General features: G+C 41.2%; 1 protein-coding gene across 1 annotated transcript in view; it reads right to left on the minus strand.

The window, feature by feature from the left end:
* Positions 1 to 486: 486 nt before the first annotated feature.
* The window catches only part of STAU1 (staufen double-stranded RNA binding protein 1), a 197,960-nt gene continuing 184,606 nt past the window's right edge, over positions 487 to 13,840 (minus strand). Inside the window, exon 8 of the mRNA XM_053716921.1 lies at positions 487 to 638. Coding sequence (XP_053572896.1) covers positions 510 to 638 — 129 coding nt within the window. The 3' untranslated portion in view covers positions 487 to 509. The remainder of the gene's footprint in view (positions 639 to 13,840) is intronic.

Here is a 13,840-nt window from a genome sequence, read left to right on the forward strand (position 1 = left end):
GAAATAGACCCCGTAGAAGGAGATCATTGAATTCAAATAGGCAATACTCTCTTCACATCCCTCTGACATTCACTGCACGCTGAGAGGAAAACCGGGCTCCAACCTGCTGCGGAGCGCATATCAACGTAGAATCTAGCACAAACTTACTTCACCACCTCCACGGGAGGCAAAGTTTGTAAAACTGATTTGTGGGTGTGGTGAGGGGTGTATTTATAGGCATTTTGAGGTTTGGGAAACTTTGCCCCTCCTGGTAGGAATGTATATCCCATACGTCACTAGCTCATGGACTCTTGCTAATTACATGAAAGAAATGAGTGTATACTGTCCCTTTAAATAAGCATGTGTGGCAGTGTGTTCTTCAGTAAGATTATGGTAAGGGTACAAATGAGATAAAACAAAAACTACTGTACAAAGAGACATGTTAGCATTATATAAATAAAATATGAGCAGATGAATATATTGAACAAAAGACAAATCCAGCATGCTTTTTTGGCAATGAAACAGCTTTATCAATATAAGTCTTGAGAAAAAGTCTTTACCTCAAAGATCACAGGTAGGTTTCTTTTGAGTGCAATCTCAAACACTTGGCTTATTTCAGATTTATTAAGATTCTCCTCATCTGAAACTTTCCCATTAATCTAAAAGGAAAAAAAATGCAATTAATTCAAACAGGTTCAAGCCTGCACAATTATAATTTCTATATATTTCCTTACATAAAGGTTTGTGCTACACATTTCTGATACAGGATCAGTCAAGTAGGATTGACTGTTTTCATAACTTGCTTTTAAACATTTTTTTTTACATGATTTGGTTTTAGAGACAATGTTAGCACATCTATTGCTATGATTCAAGTTTTACTTAAAAAAAAAAAAAAAAAATACCAATATAAAACATGGACAATGTTTAACAGGTGCTTTTCCCCCTTTCATTTATGACTTAAAATCTTTAAAACATCTGTAGGTCACTCATACCTCTTTACACATATAAATGAAAACTACACACTGCCACAAACAACAGATTAGACAACACCTTAGTGTAAATCTCTTGCTTTTCATCTTCAAACGGACCAATGAACACATCACCACTAGTACAGTACAAGGCTACTTTTGCTACTTGGAGAGAATGGAATTTGCTAGCTTAAGAACTATGTTTTTAAAGCATACATTTCTGAAATTAATCAGAGCTTATATGTTTTGTAGGTTCAATTTGATCTAAGCCCTTTTCAGCACAAAGCTTATTTACAAAAAAAACAAACAAAAAAAAAATCCATCATATCCTGAAAGGAGCCAGGCACAATCCAAAACCAGATAATGTATGAATGTTTTGACTAATGAAGAACAGTTTCCTTCTACAAGCTCCTTTGCTGAAATGACGCAGGATGTGTGAGGTGTGAAAGCATTCACTGACAATGGAAAGGAGTAGAAAAGAAAATGTATGCTTACCTGATACATTTCTTTCTTTCTTGACACCGAGTCCACGGATCATCATAATTACTGTTGGGAATATCACCCCTGACCAGCAGGAGGCGGCAAAGAGCACCACAGCATAGCTGTTAAATATCACTCCCCTACCCACAACCCCCAGTCATTCGGCCAAAGAGAAATGAGAAAGGAAGAAACATAAGGTGCAGAGGTGCCTGAGGTTTATAGAAAAATAAACTGTCTGAAAAATACAGGGCGGGCCGTGGACTCACCGTGTCAAGAAAGAAAGAAATTTATCAGGTAAGCATACATTTTCTTTTCTTTCTAATGATACAGTGAGTCCACGGATCATCATAATTATTGTTTGGAACCAATACCCAAGTCAGAGGACACAGATAAGGGAGGGACAAGACCGTTAAGCTAAACAGAAGGCACCACTGCTTGAAGAACCTTTCTCCCAAAAGAAGCCTCAGCCAAAGCAAAAGTATCGAATTTGTAAAATTTAGAAAAAGTGTGTAAAGATGACCAAGTGGCAGCCTTGCAAATATGTTCCACAAAAGCTACATTTTTGAAAGCCCAAGAAGAAGAAACAGCCCTCGTGGAATAAGCCGTGATTTTCTCAGGAGGCTGCTGTCCAGCAGTCTCATATGCCAAGCGAATAACACTCCTCAGTCACAATGAAAGAAGTAGCCATAGCTTTCTGACCGTTACGCTTCCCAGAAAAAAACAACAAATAAAGAAGAAGACTGGAGAAAATCCTTAGATGCCTGTAAATATTTCAACGCACGAACCACATCCGGGTTGTGCAACAAACGCTCCTTATTAGAAGAAGCTTAGGACACAAAGAAGGAACAACAATTTCTTAATTAATATTTCTATCCAAAACCATTTTGGGAAGGAAACCTAAGGCAGTACGCAGTACCAGAATAAAAAATAAGGAAAGGAGATTCACACTGCAGCACTGAAAGCTCCGAAACTCTTTGAGCCGAAGAAATAGCCACCAAAAACAAAACCTTCCAGGATAACAACTTAATATCCAAATAATGCACAGGCTCAAACGGAGCCTGTTTTGAAGAACTCTAAGAACCAAATTAAGACTCCAAGGAGGAGTAACAAACTTCATCTCCAGATTCTGCAGGGCCACGCCGGAGCAATTAGAATCACTGATGCCGTCTCATGTCTGATTTGAGCAATGACCCATGGAGGAAGAGCAAACGGAGGAAAAACATTTGCTAGACTGAAATTCCAAGGAACTGCCAGAACATCTATCAGCACAGCCCGATGATCCCTTGACCTGTACCTCGGAAGCTTGGCATTCTGACGAGATGCCATGAGATCCAGCTCCGGCTGCACCCACTTGAGAACCAAGCAGGAAAACGCCTCCAGGTGAAGCTCCCACTCCCCCGGAAGAAACTTCTGTCTGCTCAGAAAATCTGCTTCCCAATTGTGCACCTCTGGAATAAGGACTACAGACAGACAGCAGTTGTGAGCCTCCGCCCACTGAATAATCTTGGCTTCCTCTGTCATAGCAAAGGAACTCAGAGTTCCTCCCTGATGCTTGATGTAAGCCACTAACGTTATGTTGTCTGACTGAAACCTGATAAACTGGGCTGAAGCCGAGGCCACACCAGAAGCGCATTTAAAATTGCCCTCAGTTCTAGGATATTTATGGGAAGGACGAAGAGAGAACTGAAGGGCAAGACAAGAATTAAAGATCTTTGTCTTTCTAGCCTCTGTCAGAAAAATCTTCATAGAGAATCTATGATTGTTCCCAACACCACCACTCTTGAAGCTGGAATCAAGGAACTTTTTCCCAAATTCACCTTCCATCCGTGAGAACGCAGAAAAGACAACATCTCCGTGTGGGAGCTTGCTTGTTTAAAAGATGGCGCCTGAAGCAGAATATCGCCCAGACATGGCGCCACAGCAACACCCCTCAATCTGAGTACCGCCAGCAATGCTCCCAGGACCTTTGAGAAAATTCTGGGAGCTGTAGCAAGACCGAACGGAAGAGCCACAAGCTGAAAGTGCCTGTCTAGGAAAGCAAATTTCAGAAACTTGTGATGATCCCTGTGGATGGGAATATGCAGATACGCATCCTTCACATCCACCTTGGTCATGAATTGGCCCTCTTGAACCAACGGAAGAATGGAACGAATAGTGTCCATCATGAAAGACGGAACACTGAGGAACTTGTTTACGCTTTTAAGATCTAAAATTGGTCTGAAGGTTCCCTCTTTTTTGGGAACAATGAACAGATTAGAATAGAAACCCAGACCCTGCTCCTGTAATGGAACAGGAACTATCACTCCCATGTCGGAGAGATCCTGAAGACAACGTAAGACCGCCTCTCTCTTTATCTGGTCTACAGATAACCTGGTGAGAAGGAACCTGCCCCTGGGAGGAAATGCCTTTAATTCTAACTTGTAACGTTGGGACACTATGTCCACCCCCCAAGGAACCGGGACATCCCGAACCCAGGCCTGAACGAAAAAAAGATATTCTGCCCCCCACAAGATCCAATCCCGGAACGGGAGCAGACCCTTCATGCTGACTTTGAGTCAGTAACGGGCTTCTTAGATTGCTTCCCCTTAGAAGAAGACTGATTGGTCTTCCAGGAGGACTTAGCGTGTTCCTGCTTGGAAGGGAAAGGCTTACCTGAAAAGTTTCGAAAGGAACAAAAATTATACTGACGGCTCTTCTGCTTATTCTTCTTATCCTGGGGGAGAGAATGCCACTTTCCTCCCGTAATATCAGAAATAATCTCAGCTAAACCCGGCCCAAACAAGGTCTTACCCTTGTAAGAAATCAACAAAAGCTTAGACTTAAGACACATCCGCAGACCAGGACTTCAACCATAAGGCTCTGCGCTCCAGAACAGCAAAGCCAGAAATCTTTGCTCCCAACCCGATGACCTGTAAAGAAGCATCCGTAATAAAGGAATTAGCCAATTTAAGAGCCGTAATCCTATACTGGATTTTCTCAAGAGGAGTATCTGTCTGAATAGAATCAGACAACGCATCAAACCAATATGCTGCCGCACTGGTGACAGTAGCGATACACACCACAGGCTGCCATTGCAACCCCTGGTGAACATACATCCTTTTAAGTAACGCCTCCAATTTCTTATCCATAGGATCCTTAATAGAACACCATCCTTAACGGGGATAGTGGTCCTCTTTCCACCTTGGGAACTGTCTGCCAAGACTCCCTGATAGAATCAGCAATAGGAAACCTCTTCTTAAAAATTGGAGAAGGGGAAAGAGGAATCCCAGGCTTCTCCCACTCCCGTGCAATAATCTATGAAGTACGGTCTGGAACAGGAAAACATAATTTATGTAAGAACTTACCTGATAAATTCATTTCTTTCATATTAGCAAGAGTCCATGAGCTAGTGACGTATGGGATATACATTCCTACCAGGAGGGGCAAAGTTTCCCAAACCTCAAAATGCCTATAAATACACCCCTCACCACACCCACAATTCAGTTTAACGAATAGCCAAGAAGTGGGGTGATAAAAAAGTGCGAAAGCATATAAAATAAGGAATTGGAATAATTGTGCTTTATACAAAAATCATAACCACCACAAAAAAAGGGTGGGCCTCATGGACTCTTGCTAATATGAAAGAAATGAATTTATCAGGTAAGTTCTTACATAAATTATGTTTTCTTTCATGTAATTAGCAAGAGTCCATGAGCTAGTGACGTATGGGATAATGATTACCCAAGATGTGGATCTTTCCACGCAAGAGTCACTAGAGAGGGAGGGATAAAATAAAGACAGCCAATTCCTGCTGAAAATAATCCACACCCAAAATAAAGTTTAATGAAAAACATAAGCAGAAGATTCAAACTGAAACCGCTGCCTGAAGTACTTTTCTACCAAAAACTGCTTCAGAAGAAGAAAATACATCAAAATGGTAGAATGTAGTAAAAGTATGCAAAGAGGACCAAGTTGCTGCTTTGCAAATCTGATCAATCGAAGCTTCATTCCTAAACGCCCAGGAAGTAGAGACTGACCTAGTAGAATGAGCTGTAATCCTTTGAGGCGGAGTTTTACCCGACTCAACATAGGCAAGATTAATTAAAGATTTCAACCAAGATGCCAAAGAAATGGCAGAAGCTTTCTGGCCTTTTCTAGAACCGGAAAAGATAACAAATAGACTAGAAGTCTTTCGGAAAGACTTAGTAGCTTCAACATAATATTTCAAAGCTCTAACAACATCCAAAGAATGCAACGATTTCTCCTTAGAATTCTTAGGATTAGGACATAATGAAGGAACCACAATTTCTCTACTAATGTTGTTGGAATTCACAACTTTAGGTAAAAATTCAAAAGAAGTTCGCAACACTGCCTTATCCTGATGAAAAATCAGAAAAGGAGACTCACAAGAAAGAGCAGATAATTCAGAAACTCTTCTGACAGAAGAGATTGCCAAAAGGAACAAAACTTTACAAGAAAGTAATTTAATGTCCAATGAATGCATAGGTTCAAACGGAGGAGCTTGAAGAGCCCCTAGAACCAAATTCAAACTCCAAGGAGGAGAAATTGACTTAATGACAGGTTTTATACGAACCAAAGCTTGTACAAAACAATGAATATCAGGAAGATTAGCAATCTTTCTGTGAAAAAGAACAGAAAGAGCAGAGATTTGTCCTTTCAAGGAACTTGCGGACAAACCTTTATCTAAACCATCCTGAAGAAACTGTAAAATTCTTGGAATTCTAAAAGAATGCCAAGAAAAATGATGAGAAAGACACCAAGAAATATAAGTCTTCCAGACTCTATAATATATCTCTCTGGATACAGATTTACGAGCCTGTAACATAGTATTAATCACAGAGTCAGAGACACCTCTTTGACTAAGAATCAAGCGTTCAATCTCCATACCTTTAAATTTAAGGATTTGAGATCCTGATGGAAAAAAGGACCTTGCGACAGAAGGTCTGGTCGTAGCGGAAGAGTCCACGGATGGCAAGAGGCCATCCGGACAAGATCCGCATACCAAAACCTGTGAGGCCATGCCGGAGCTACCAGCAGAACAAACGAGCATTCCTTCAGAATCTTGGAGATTACTCTTGGAAGAAGAACTAGAGGCGGAAAGATATAAGCAGGATGATACTTCCAAGGAAGTGATAATGTATCCACTGCTTCCGCCTGAGGATCCCGGGATCTGGACAGATACCTGGGAAGTTTCTTGTTTAGATGAGACGCCATCAGATCTATTTCTGGAAGCTCCCACATTTGAACAATCTGAAGAAATACCTCTGGGTGAAGAGACCATTCGCCCGGATGCAACGTTTGGCGACTGAGATAATCCGCTTCCCAATTGTCTATACCTGGGATATGAACCGCAGAGATTAGACAGGAGCTGGATTCCGCCCAAACCAGAATTCGAGATACTTCTTTCATAGCCAGAGGACTGTGAGTCCCTCCTTGATGATTGATGTATGCCACAGTTGTGACATTGTCTGTCTGAAAACAAATGAACGATTCTCTCTTCAGAAGAGGCCAAGACTGAAGAGCTCTGAAAATTGCACGGAGTTCCAAAATATTGATCGGTAATCTCACCTCCTGAGATTCCCAAACTCCTTGTGCCGTCAGAGATCCCCACACAGCTCCCCAACCTGTGAGACTTGCATCTGTTGAAATTACAGTCCAGGTCGGAAGCACAAAAGAAGCCCCCTGAATTAAACGATGGTGATCTGTCCACCACGTTAGAGAGTGTCGTACAATCGGTTTTAAAGATATTAATTGAGATATCTTTGTGTAATCCCTGCACCATTGATTCAGCATACAGAGCTGAAGAGGTCGCATGTGAAAACGAGCAAAGGGGATCGCGTCCGATGCAGCAGTCATAAGACCTAGAATTTCCATGCATAAGGCTACCGAAGGGAATGATTGTGACTGAAGGTTTCGACAAGCTGAAATCAATTTTAGACGTCTCTTGTCTGTTAAAGACAGAGTCATGAACACTGAATCTATCTGGAAACCCAGAAAAGTTACCCTTGTCTGAGGAATCAATGAACTTTTTGGTAAATTGATCCTCCAACCATGATCTTGAAGAAACAACACAAGTCGATTCATATGAGATTCTGCTAAATGTAAAGACTGAGCAAGTACCAAGATATCGTCCAAATAAGGAAATACCACAATACCCTGTTCTCTGATTACAGACAGAAGGGCACCGAGAACCTTTGTAAAAATTCTTGGAGCTGTAGCTAGGCCAAACGGCAGAGCCACAAACTGGTAATGCTTGTCCAGAAAAGAGAATCTCAGGAACGGATAATGATCTGGATGAATTGGAATATGCAGATAAGCATCCTGTAAATCTATTGAGGACATATAATGCCCTTGCTGAACAAAAGGCAAGATAGTCCTTACAGTTACCATTTTGAACGTTGGTATCCTTACATAACGATTCAATATTTTTAGATCCAGAACTGCTCTGAAGGAATTCTCCTTCTTTGGTACAATGAAGAGATTTGAATAAAACCCCATCCCCTGTTCCAGAACTGGAACTGGCATAATTACTCCAGCCAACTCTAGATCTGAAACACAATTCAGAAATGCTTGAGCTTTCACTGGATTTACTGGGACACGGGAAAGAAAAAATCTCTTTGCAGGAGGTCTCATCTTGAAACCAATTCTGTACCCTTCTGAAACAATGTTCTGAATCCAAAGATTGTGAACAGAATTGATCCAAATTTCTTTGAAAAAACGTAACCTGCCCCCTACCAGCTGAGCTGGAATGAGGGCCGCACCTTCATGTGGACTTAGAAGCAGGCTTTGCCTTTCTAGAAGGCTTGGATTTATTCCAGACTGGAGATGGTTTCCAAACTGAAACTGCTCCTGAGGATGAAGGATCAGGCTTTTGTTCTTTGTTGAAACGAAAGGAACGAAAACGATTATTAGCCCTGTTTTTACCCTTAGACTTTTTATCCTGTGGTAAAAAATTTCCTTTCCCACCAGTAACAGTTGAGATAATGGAATCCAACTGAGAACCAAATAATTTGTTACCCTGGAAAGAAATGGAAAGTAGAGTTGATTTAGAAGCCATATCAGCATTCCAAGTTTTAAGCCATAAAGCTCTTCTAGCTAAAATAGCTATAGACATAAACCTGACATCAACTCTGATAATATCAAAAATGGCATCACAGATAAAATTATTAGCATGCTGAAAAAGAATAATAATATTATGAGAATCATGATCTGTTACTTGTTGTGCTAAAGTCTCCAACCAAAAAGTTGAAGCTGCAGCAACATCAGCCAAAGATATAGCAGGTCTAAGAAGATTACCTGAACACAGATAAGCTTTTCTTAGAAAGGATTCAATTTTCCTATCTAAAGGATCTTTAAACGAAGTACCATCTGACGTAGGAATAGTAGTACGTTTAGCAAGGGTAGAAATAGCCCCATCAACTTTAGGGATTTTGTCCCAAAATTCTAATCTGTCAGACGGCACAGGATATAATTGCTTAAAACGTTTAGAAGGAGTAAATGAATTACCCAATTTATCCCATTCTCTGGAAATTACTTCAGAAATAGCATTAGGAACAGGAAAAACTTCTGGAATAACCACAGGAGATTTAAACACCTTAGCTAAACGTTTAGAATGAGTATCAAGAGGACCAGAATCCTCTATTTCTAAAGCAATTAGTACTTCTTTAAGTAAAGAACGAATAAATTCCATTTTAAATAAATATGAAGATTTATCAGCATCAATCTCTGAAACAGAATCCTCTGAACGAGAAGAGTAATCAGAATCAGAATGATGATGTTCATTTAAAAATTCATCTGTAGAGAGAGAAGTTTTAAAAAAAAATTTATGTTTACTAGAAGGAGAAATAACAGACATAGCCTTCTTGATGGATTCAGAAACAAAATCTCTTATGTTATCAGGAACATTCTGCACCTTAGATGTTGAGGGAACTGCAACAGGCAATGGTACATTACTAAAGGAAATATTATCTGCTTTAACAAGTTTGTCATGACAATTAATACAAACAACAGCCGGAGGAATAGCTACCAAAAGTTTACAGCAGATACACTTAGCTTTGGTAGTTCCAGCACTAGACAGCGATTTTCCTGAAGTATCTTCTGACTCAGATGCAACGTGAGACATCTTGCAATATGTAAGAGAAAAAACAACATATAAAGCAAAATTGATCAAATTCCTTAAATGACAGTTTCAGGAATGGGAAAAAATGCCAATAAACAAGCTTCTAGTAACCAGAAGCAAAGAAAAAAATCAGACTGAAATAATGTGGAGACAAAAGCGACGCCCATATTTTTTGGCGCCAAATAATACGCCACATCCGGAACGCCGACATTTTTGGCGCAAAAGAACGTCAAAAAATGACGCAACTTCCGGCGACACGTATGACGCCGGAAACAGAAAAGATTTTTTGCGCCAAAAAAGTCCGCGCCAAGAATGACGAAATAAAATGAAGCATTTTCAGCCCCCGCGAGCCTAACAGCCCACAGGGAAAAAAAAAAAAAAAGTCAAATTTAAGGTAAGAAAAAAATGATTGATTCAAACGCATTATCCCAAATATGAAACGGACTGTCTGAAAATAAGGAATGTTGAACATTCTGAGTCAAGGCAAATCAATGTTTGAATACATATTTTTAGAACTTTATAAATAAAGTGCCCAACCATAGCTTAGAGTGTCACAGAAAATAAGACTTACTTACCCCAGGACACTCATCTACATGTTTGTAGAAAGCCAAACCAGTACTGAAACGAAAATCAGCAGAGGTAATGGTATATAAATAAGAGTATATCGTCGATCTGAAAAGGGAGGTAAGAGATGAATCTCTACGACCGATAACAGAGAACCTATGAAATAGACCCCGTAGAAGGAGATCACTGCATTCAAATAGGCAATACTCTCCTCACATCCCTCTGACATTCACTGCACGCTGAGAGGAAAACCGGGCTCCAACTTGCTGCGGAGCGCATATCAACGTAGAATCTAGCACAAACTTACTTCACCACCTCCAGGTGAGGGGTGTATTTATAGGCATTTTGAGGTTTGGGAAACTTTGCCCCTCCTGGTAGGAATGTATATCCCATACGTCACTAGCTCATGGACTCTTGCTAATTACATGAAAGAAATACCTCCACCGCAGAGGGAACATCAAAAATGAAAATGTATGCTTACCCGATAAATTTGTTTCTCGACACGGTGAGTCCACGGATCATCATAATTACTATTGGGAATATAACTCCTGGCCTGCAGGAGGAGGCAAAGAGCACCACAGCCAAAGCTGTTAAATACCACTCCCCTTAACCACAACCCCCAGTCATTCGACCAAATGGAAAGGAGAAAGGAAGTAATACAAGGTGCAGAGGTGCCTGGTGTTTATATAAAAAAATAAAAAACGGTCAGGCGGGCTGTGGACTCACCATGTCAAGAAAGAAACAAATTTATCAGGTAAGCATTCATTTTCTTTCTAATGACACTGAGTCCACGGATCATCATAATTACTATTGGGAATCAATACCCAAGCTAAGGGACACAAATGATAAGGGAGGGACAAGACAGTTAACCTAAACAGAAGGCACCACTGCTTGAAGAACCTGTCTCCCAAAAACAGCCTCAGCTGAAGCAAAAGTAACAAATTTGCAAAATTTAGAGAAAGTGTGTAAATATGACCAAGTGGCAGCCTTACAAATCTTTCCGACCCTTACGCTTCCCAGAAAAGATAACAAATAAAGAAGAAGACTGGCGAAAATCCTTAGTTGCCTGTAAATAATATTTAAAAGCACGAACTACATCCAAGATGTGCAACAAACGTTCCTTATGAGAAGAAGGATTAGGACACAAAGGAGGAGGAACAATTTCTTAATTAATATTCTTATCAGAAATAACCTTGGGAAGAAAACCAAGAGCAGTACGAAGTATGCGCCAGACACTTGTGCAACAAAATAGGCAACACAGAAATTTGACCCTTCAGGGTACTACCAGACCCTCCTGGAGAAAACACAAAATTCTAGGAATCCTAACTACTCCAAGAGTAGCCCTTAGATTCACACCAATACAGATATTTATGCCATATCTTGTAATAAATCTTTCTAGTCACAGGCTTACGTGCCTGAATCAGTCTCAATGACGACTCAGAAAAACCACGCTTAGAAAGAATCAAGCGTTTAATCTCCAAGCAGTCAGCTTAAGAGAAACGAGATTTGGATGAAGGAAGGGCCCCTGAAGTAGAAGATCCTTCCTCAACGGAAGACTCCAAGGTGGAAAAGGATGACCTCTCCACCAGATCTGCATACCAGATCCTGCAAGGCCATGCCGGTGCAATGAGAATTACCGACGCCCTCTCCTGTCGGATAAGAGCAGTAACTCGAGGAAGAAGGGCAAATGGAGGAAACACATGCCAGACTGAACTTTCAAGGAACTGCTAAAGCATCTAACGGCTTGAGGATCCCTTGACCTAGACCCGTACTTTGGAAGCTTGAATCAAACTGGAAAACACCTCCGGATGAAGCTCCCACTCCGTGGATGAAAAGACCGTCTGCTCAGAAAATCCGCTTGTCAAAAGTCCACCCCTGGAATGTGGATCACAGACAGACAACAATTATGAGCCTCTGCCCACTGAAAAGTCCTGGCTAACTCCATCACCAAGGAACTCAGAGTTCCTCCCTGATGATTGATGTAAGCCACGGACGTTGTATTGTCCGACTGAAGTCTGATAAACTGGGTTGAAGCCAACTAAGGCCAGGCTAGAAGAGCATGGAATATTGTTCTCAATTCTAAGACATTTATAGGAAGAACTGATTCCTCCCAGGTTCACAGACCCTGAGCCTTCAGAGAACCCCAGACAGCTCCCCAACCCAGCAGACTGGCATCCGTGGTCACAATCACCCAGGTAGGCCTGCGAAAACAGGTTCCCTGGGAGAGATGATCCTGAGACAACCACCACGGAAGAGAGTCTCTTGCAGCCTGATCCAGAACAATCTTTGGAGAGAAATCCGTATAATCCCTGTTCCACTGACTTACCATGCATAACTGCAGAGGTCTGAGATGGAACCGAGCAAATGGAATGATGTCCATGACTGAGACCATTAGACCAGTAACCTCAATACACTGGGCTACCGACGGCCGAGGAGATGACTGAAGAGCCAGATATGAATTGAACATTTTTTACTTCCTTGCTTCTGTTAAAAAAAAAATAATTAAAAAAAAATCTTCATTTCCAAAGAATCTATAATGGTTCCGAAGAATACCACCCTTGTGGCCGGAATCAAGGAACTTTTTCCTAAATTCACCTTCCAACCGTGGGAGCGCAGAAAAGACAACAACAATTCCGTGTGAGAGTTTGAAAAAAAGATGGCGCCTGAACAAGAATGTCGTCAAGGTAAGGAGCTACTGCAACCCCCTGCAATCTGAGAACTGCCAGTAACACACCCAGGACCTTTGAAAACACCCTGGGAGCAGTTGCAATACCGAAAGGAAGAGCCAAAAACTGAAAATGCTGGTCTAGAAATGCAAATCTCAGAAACTTGTGATGATCCTTGTGAATAGGAATATGTAGATATGCATCCTTCAGATCTACTGTAGTCATGAACTGACCCTCCTGAACCAGAGGTAGAATTGACCGAATAGTCTCCATCTTGAATGATGGAATCTTGAGAAATTTGTTTACCAATTTGAGATCTAAAATGGGTCTGAAAGTTCCCTCCTTTTTGGGAACGATAAACAGATTGGAATAAAAACCTAGTCCCTGCTCCTGAACTGGAACAGGAACGATCACTCCCATATCAGAAAGATCCTGGACACAACTTAAGAATGCTTCTTTAACCGATTTACCGATAACCTTGAGAGATTAAACCTGCCCCTGGGAGGAAAAAAAGTCTTAAACTCCAGTTTGAATCCCTGGGATACAATATCTACTACCCAAGGATCTGGAACATCCCTTGCCCAGGCTTGAGCGAACAAAGACAGCCTGCCCCCCACGCGATCCATTCCCGGATCGGGGCAGACCCTTCATGCTGACTTTGAAGGATTGCTCCTGCTTGGAGGAGGAAGAGGAAGACTTACCAGCGAAGTTACGAAAGGAGCAAAAATTACTCTGGCGACCTTTCTGCTTATTTCTCTTATCCGGAGGAAGAGAATGTCCCTTAACACCAGTAATAGCAGAAAAAAATCAGTCAAACCAGGCCCAAACAAAGTCTTCCCCCTTTGTAAGGAACTGATAAAAACTTAGACTTAGATGATACATCCGCAGACCAGGACTTTAACCATAAAGCCCTGCGAGCCAAAATAGCAAAGCCAGAAATCTTTGCTTCCAACTTCTATCAGCCAATCGGAATTAAGGTAGGAAAAATCTGATTGGCTGATGGAATCAGCCAATCAGATTGAGCTCGCATTCTATTGGCTGTTCCGATCAGCCAATAGAATGCG

The sequence above is a fragment of the Bombina bombina genome, chromosome 1 (genome assembly GCF_027579735.1).
Source record: "Bombina bombina isolate aBomBom1 chromosome 1, aBomBom1.pri, whole genome shotgun sequence".
Classification (NCBI taxonomy): domain Eukaryota; kingdom Metazoa; phylum Chordata; class Amphibia; order Anura; family Bombinatoridae; genus Bombina; species Bombina bombina.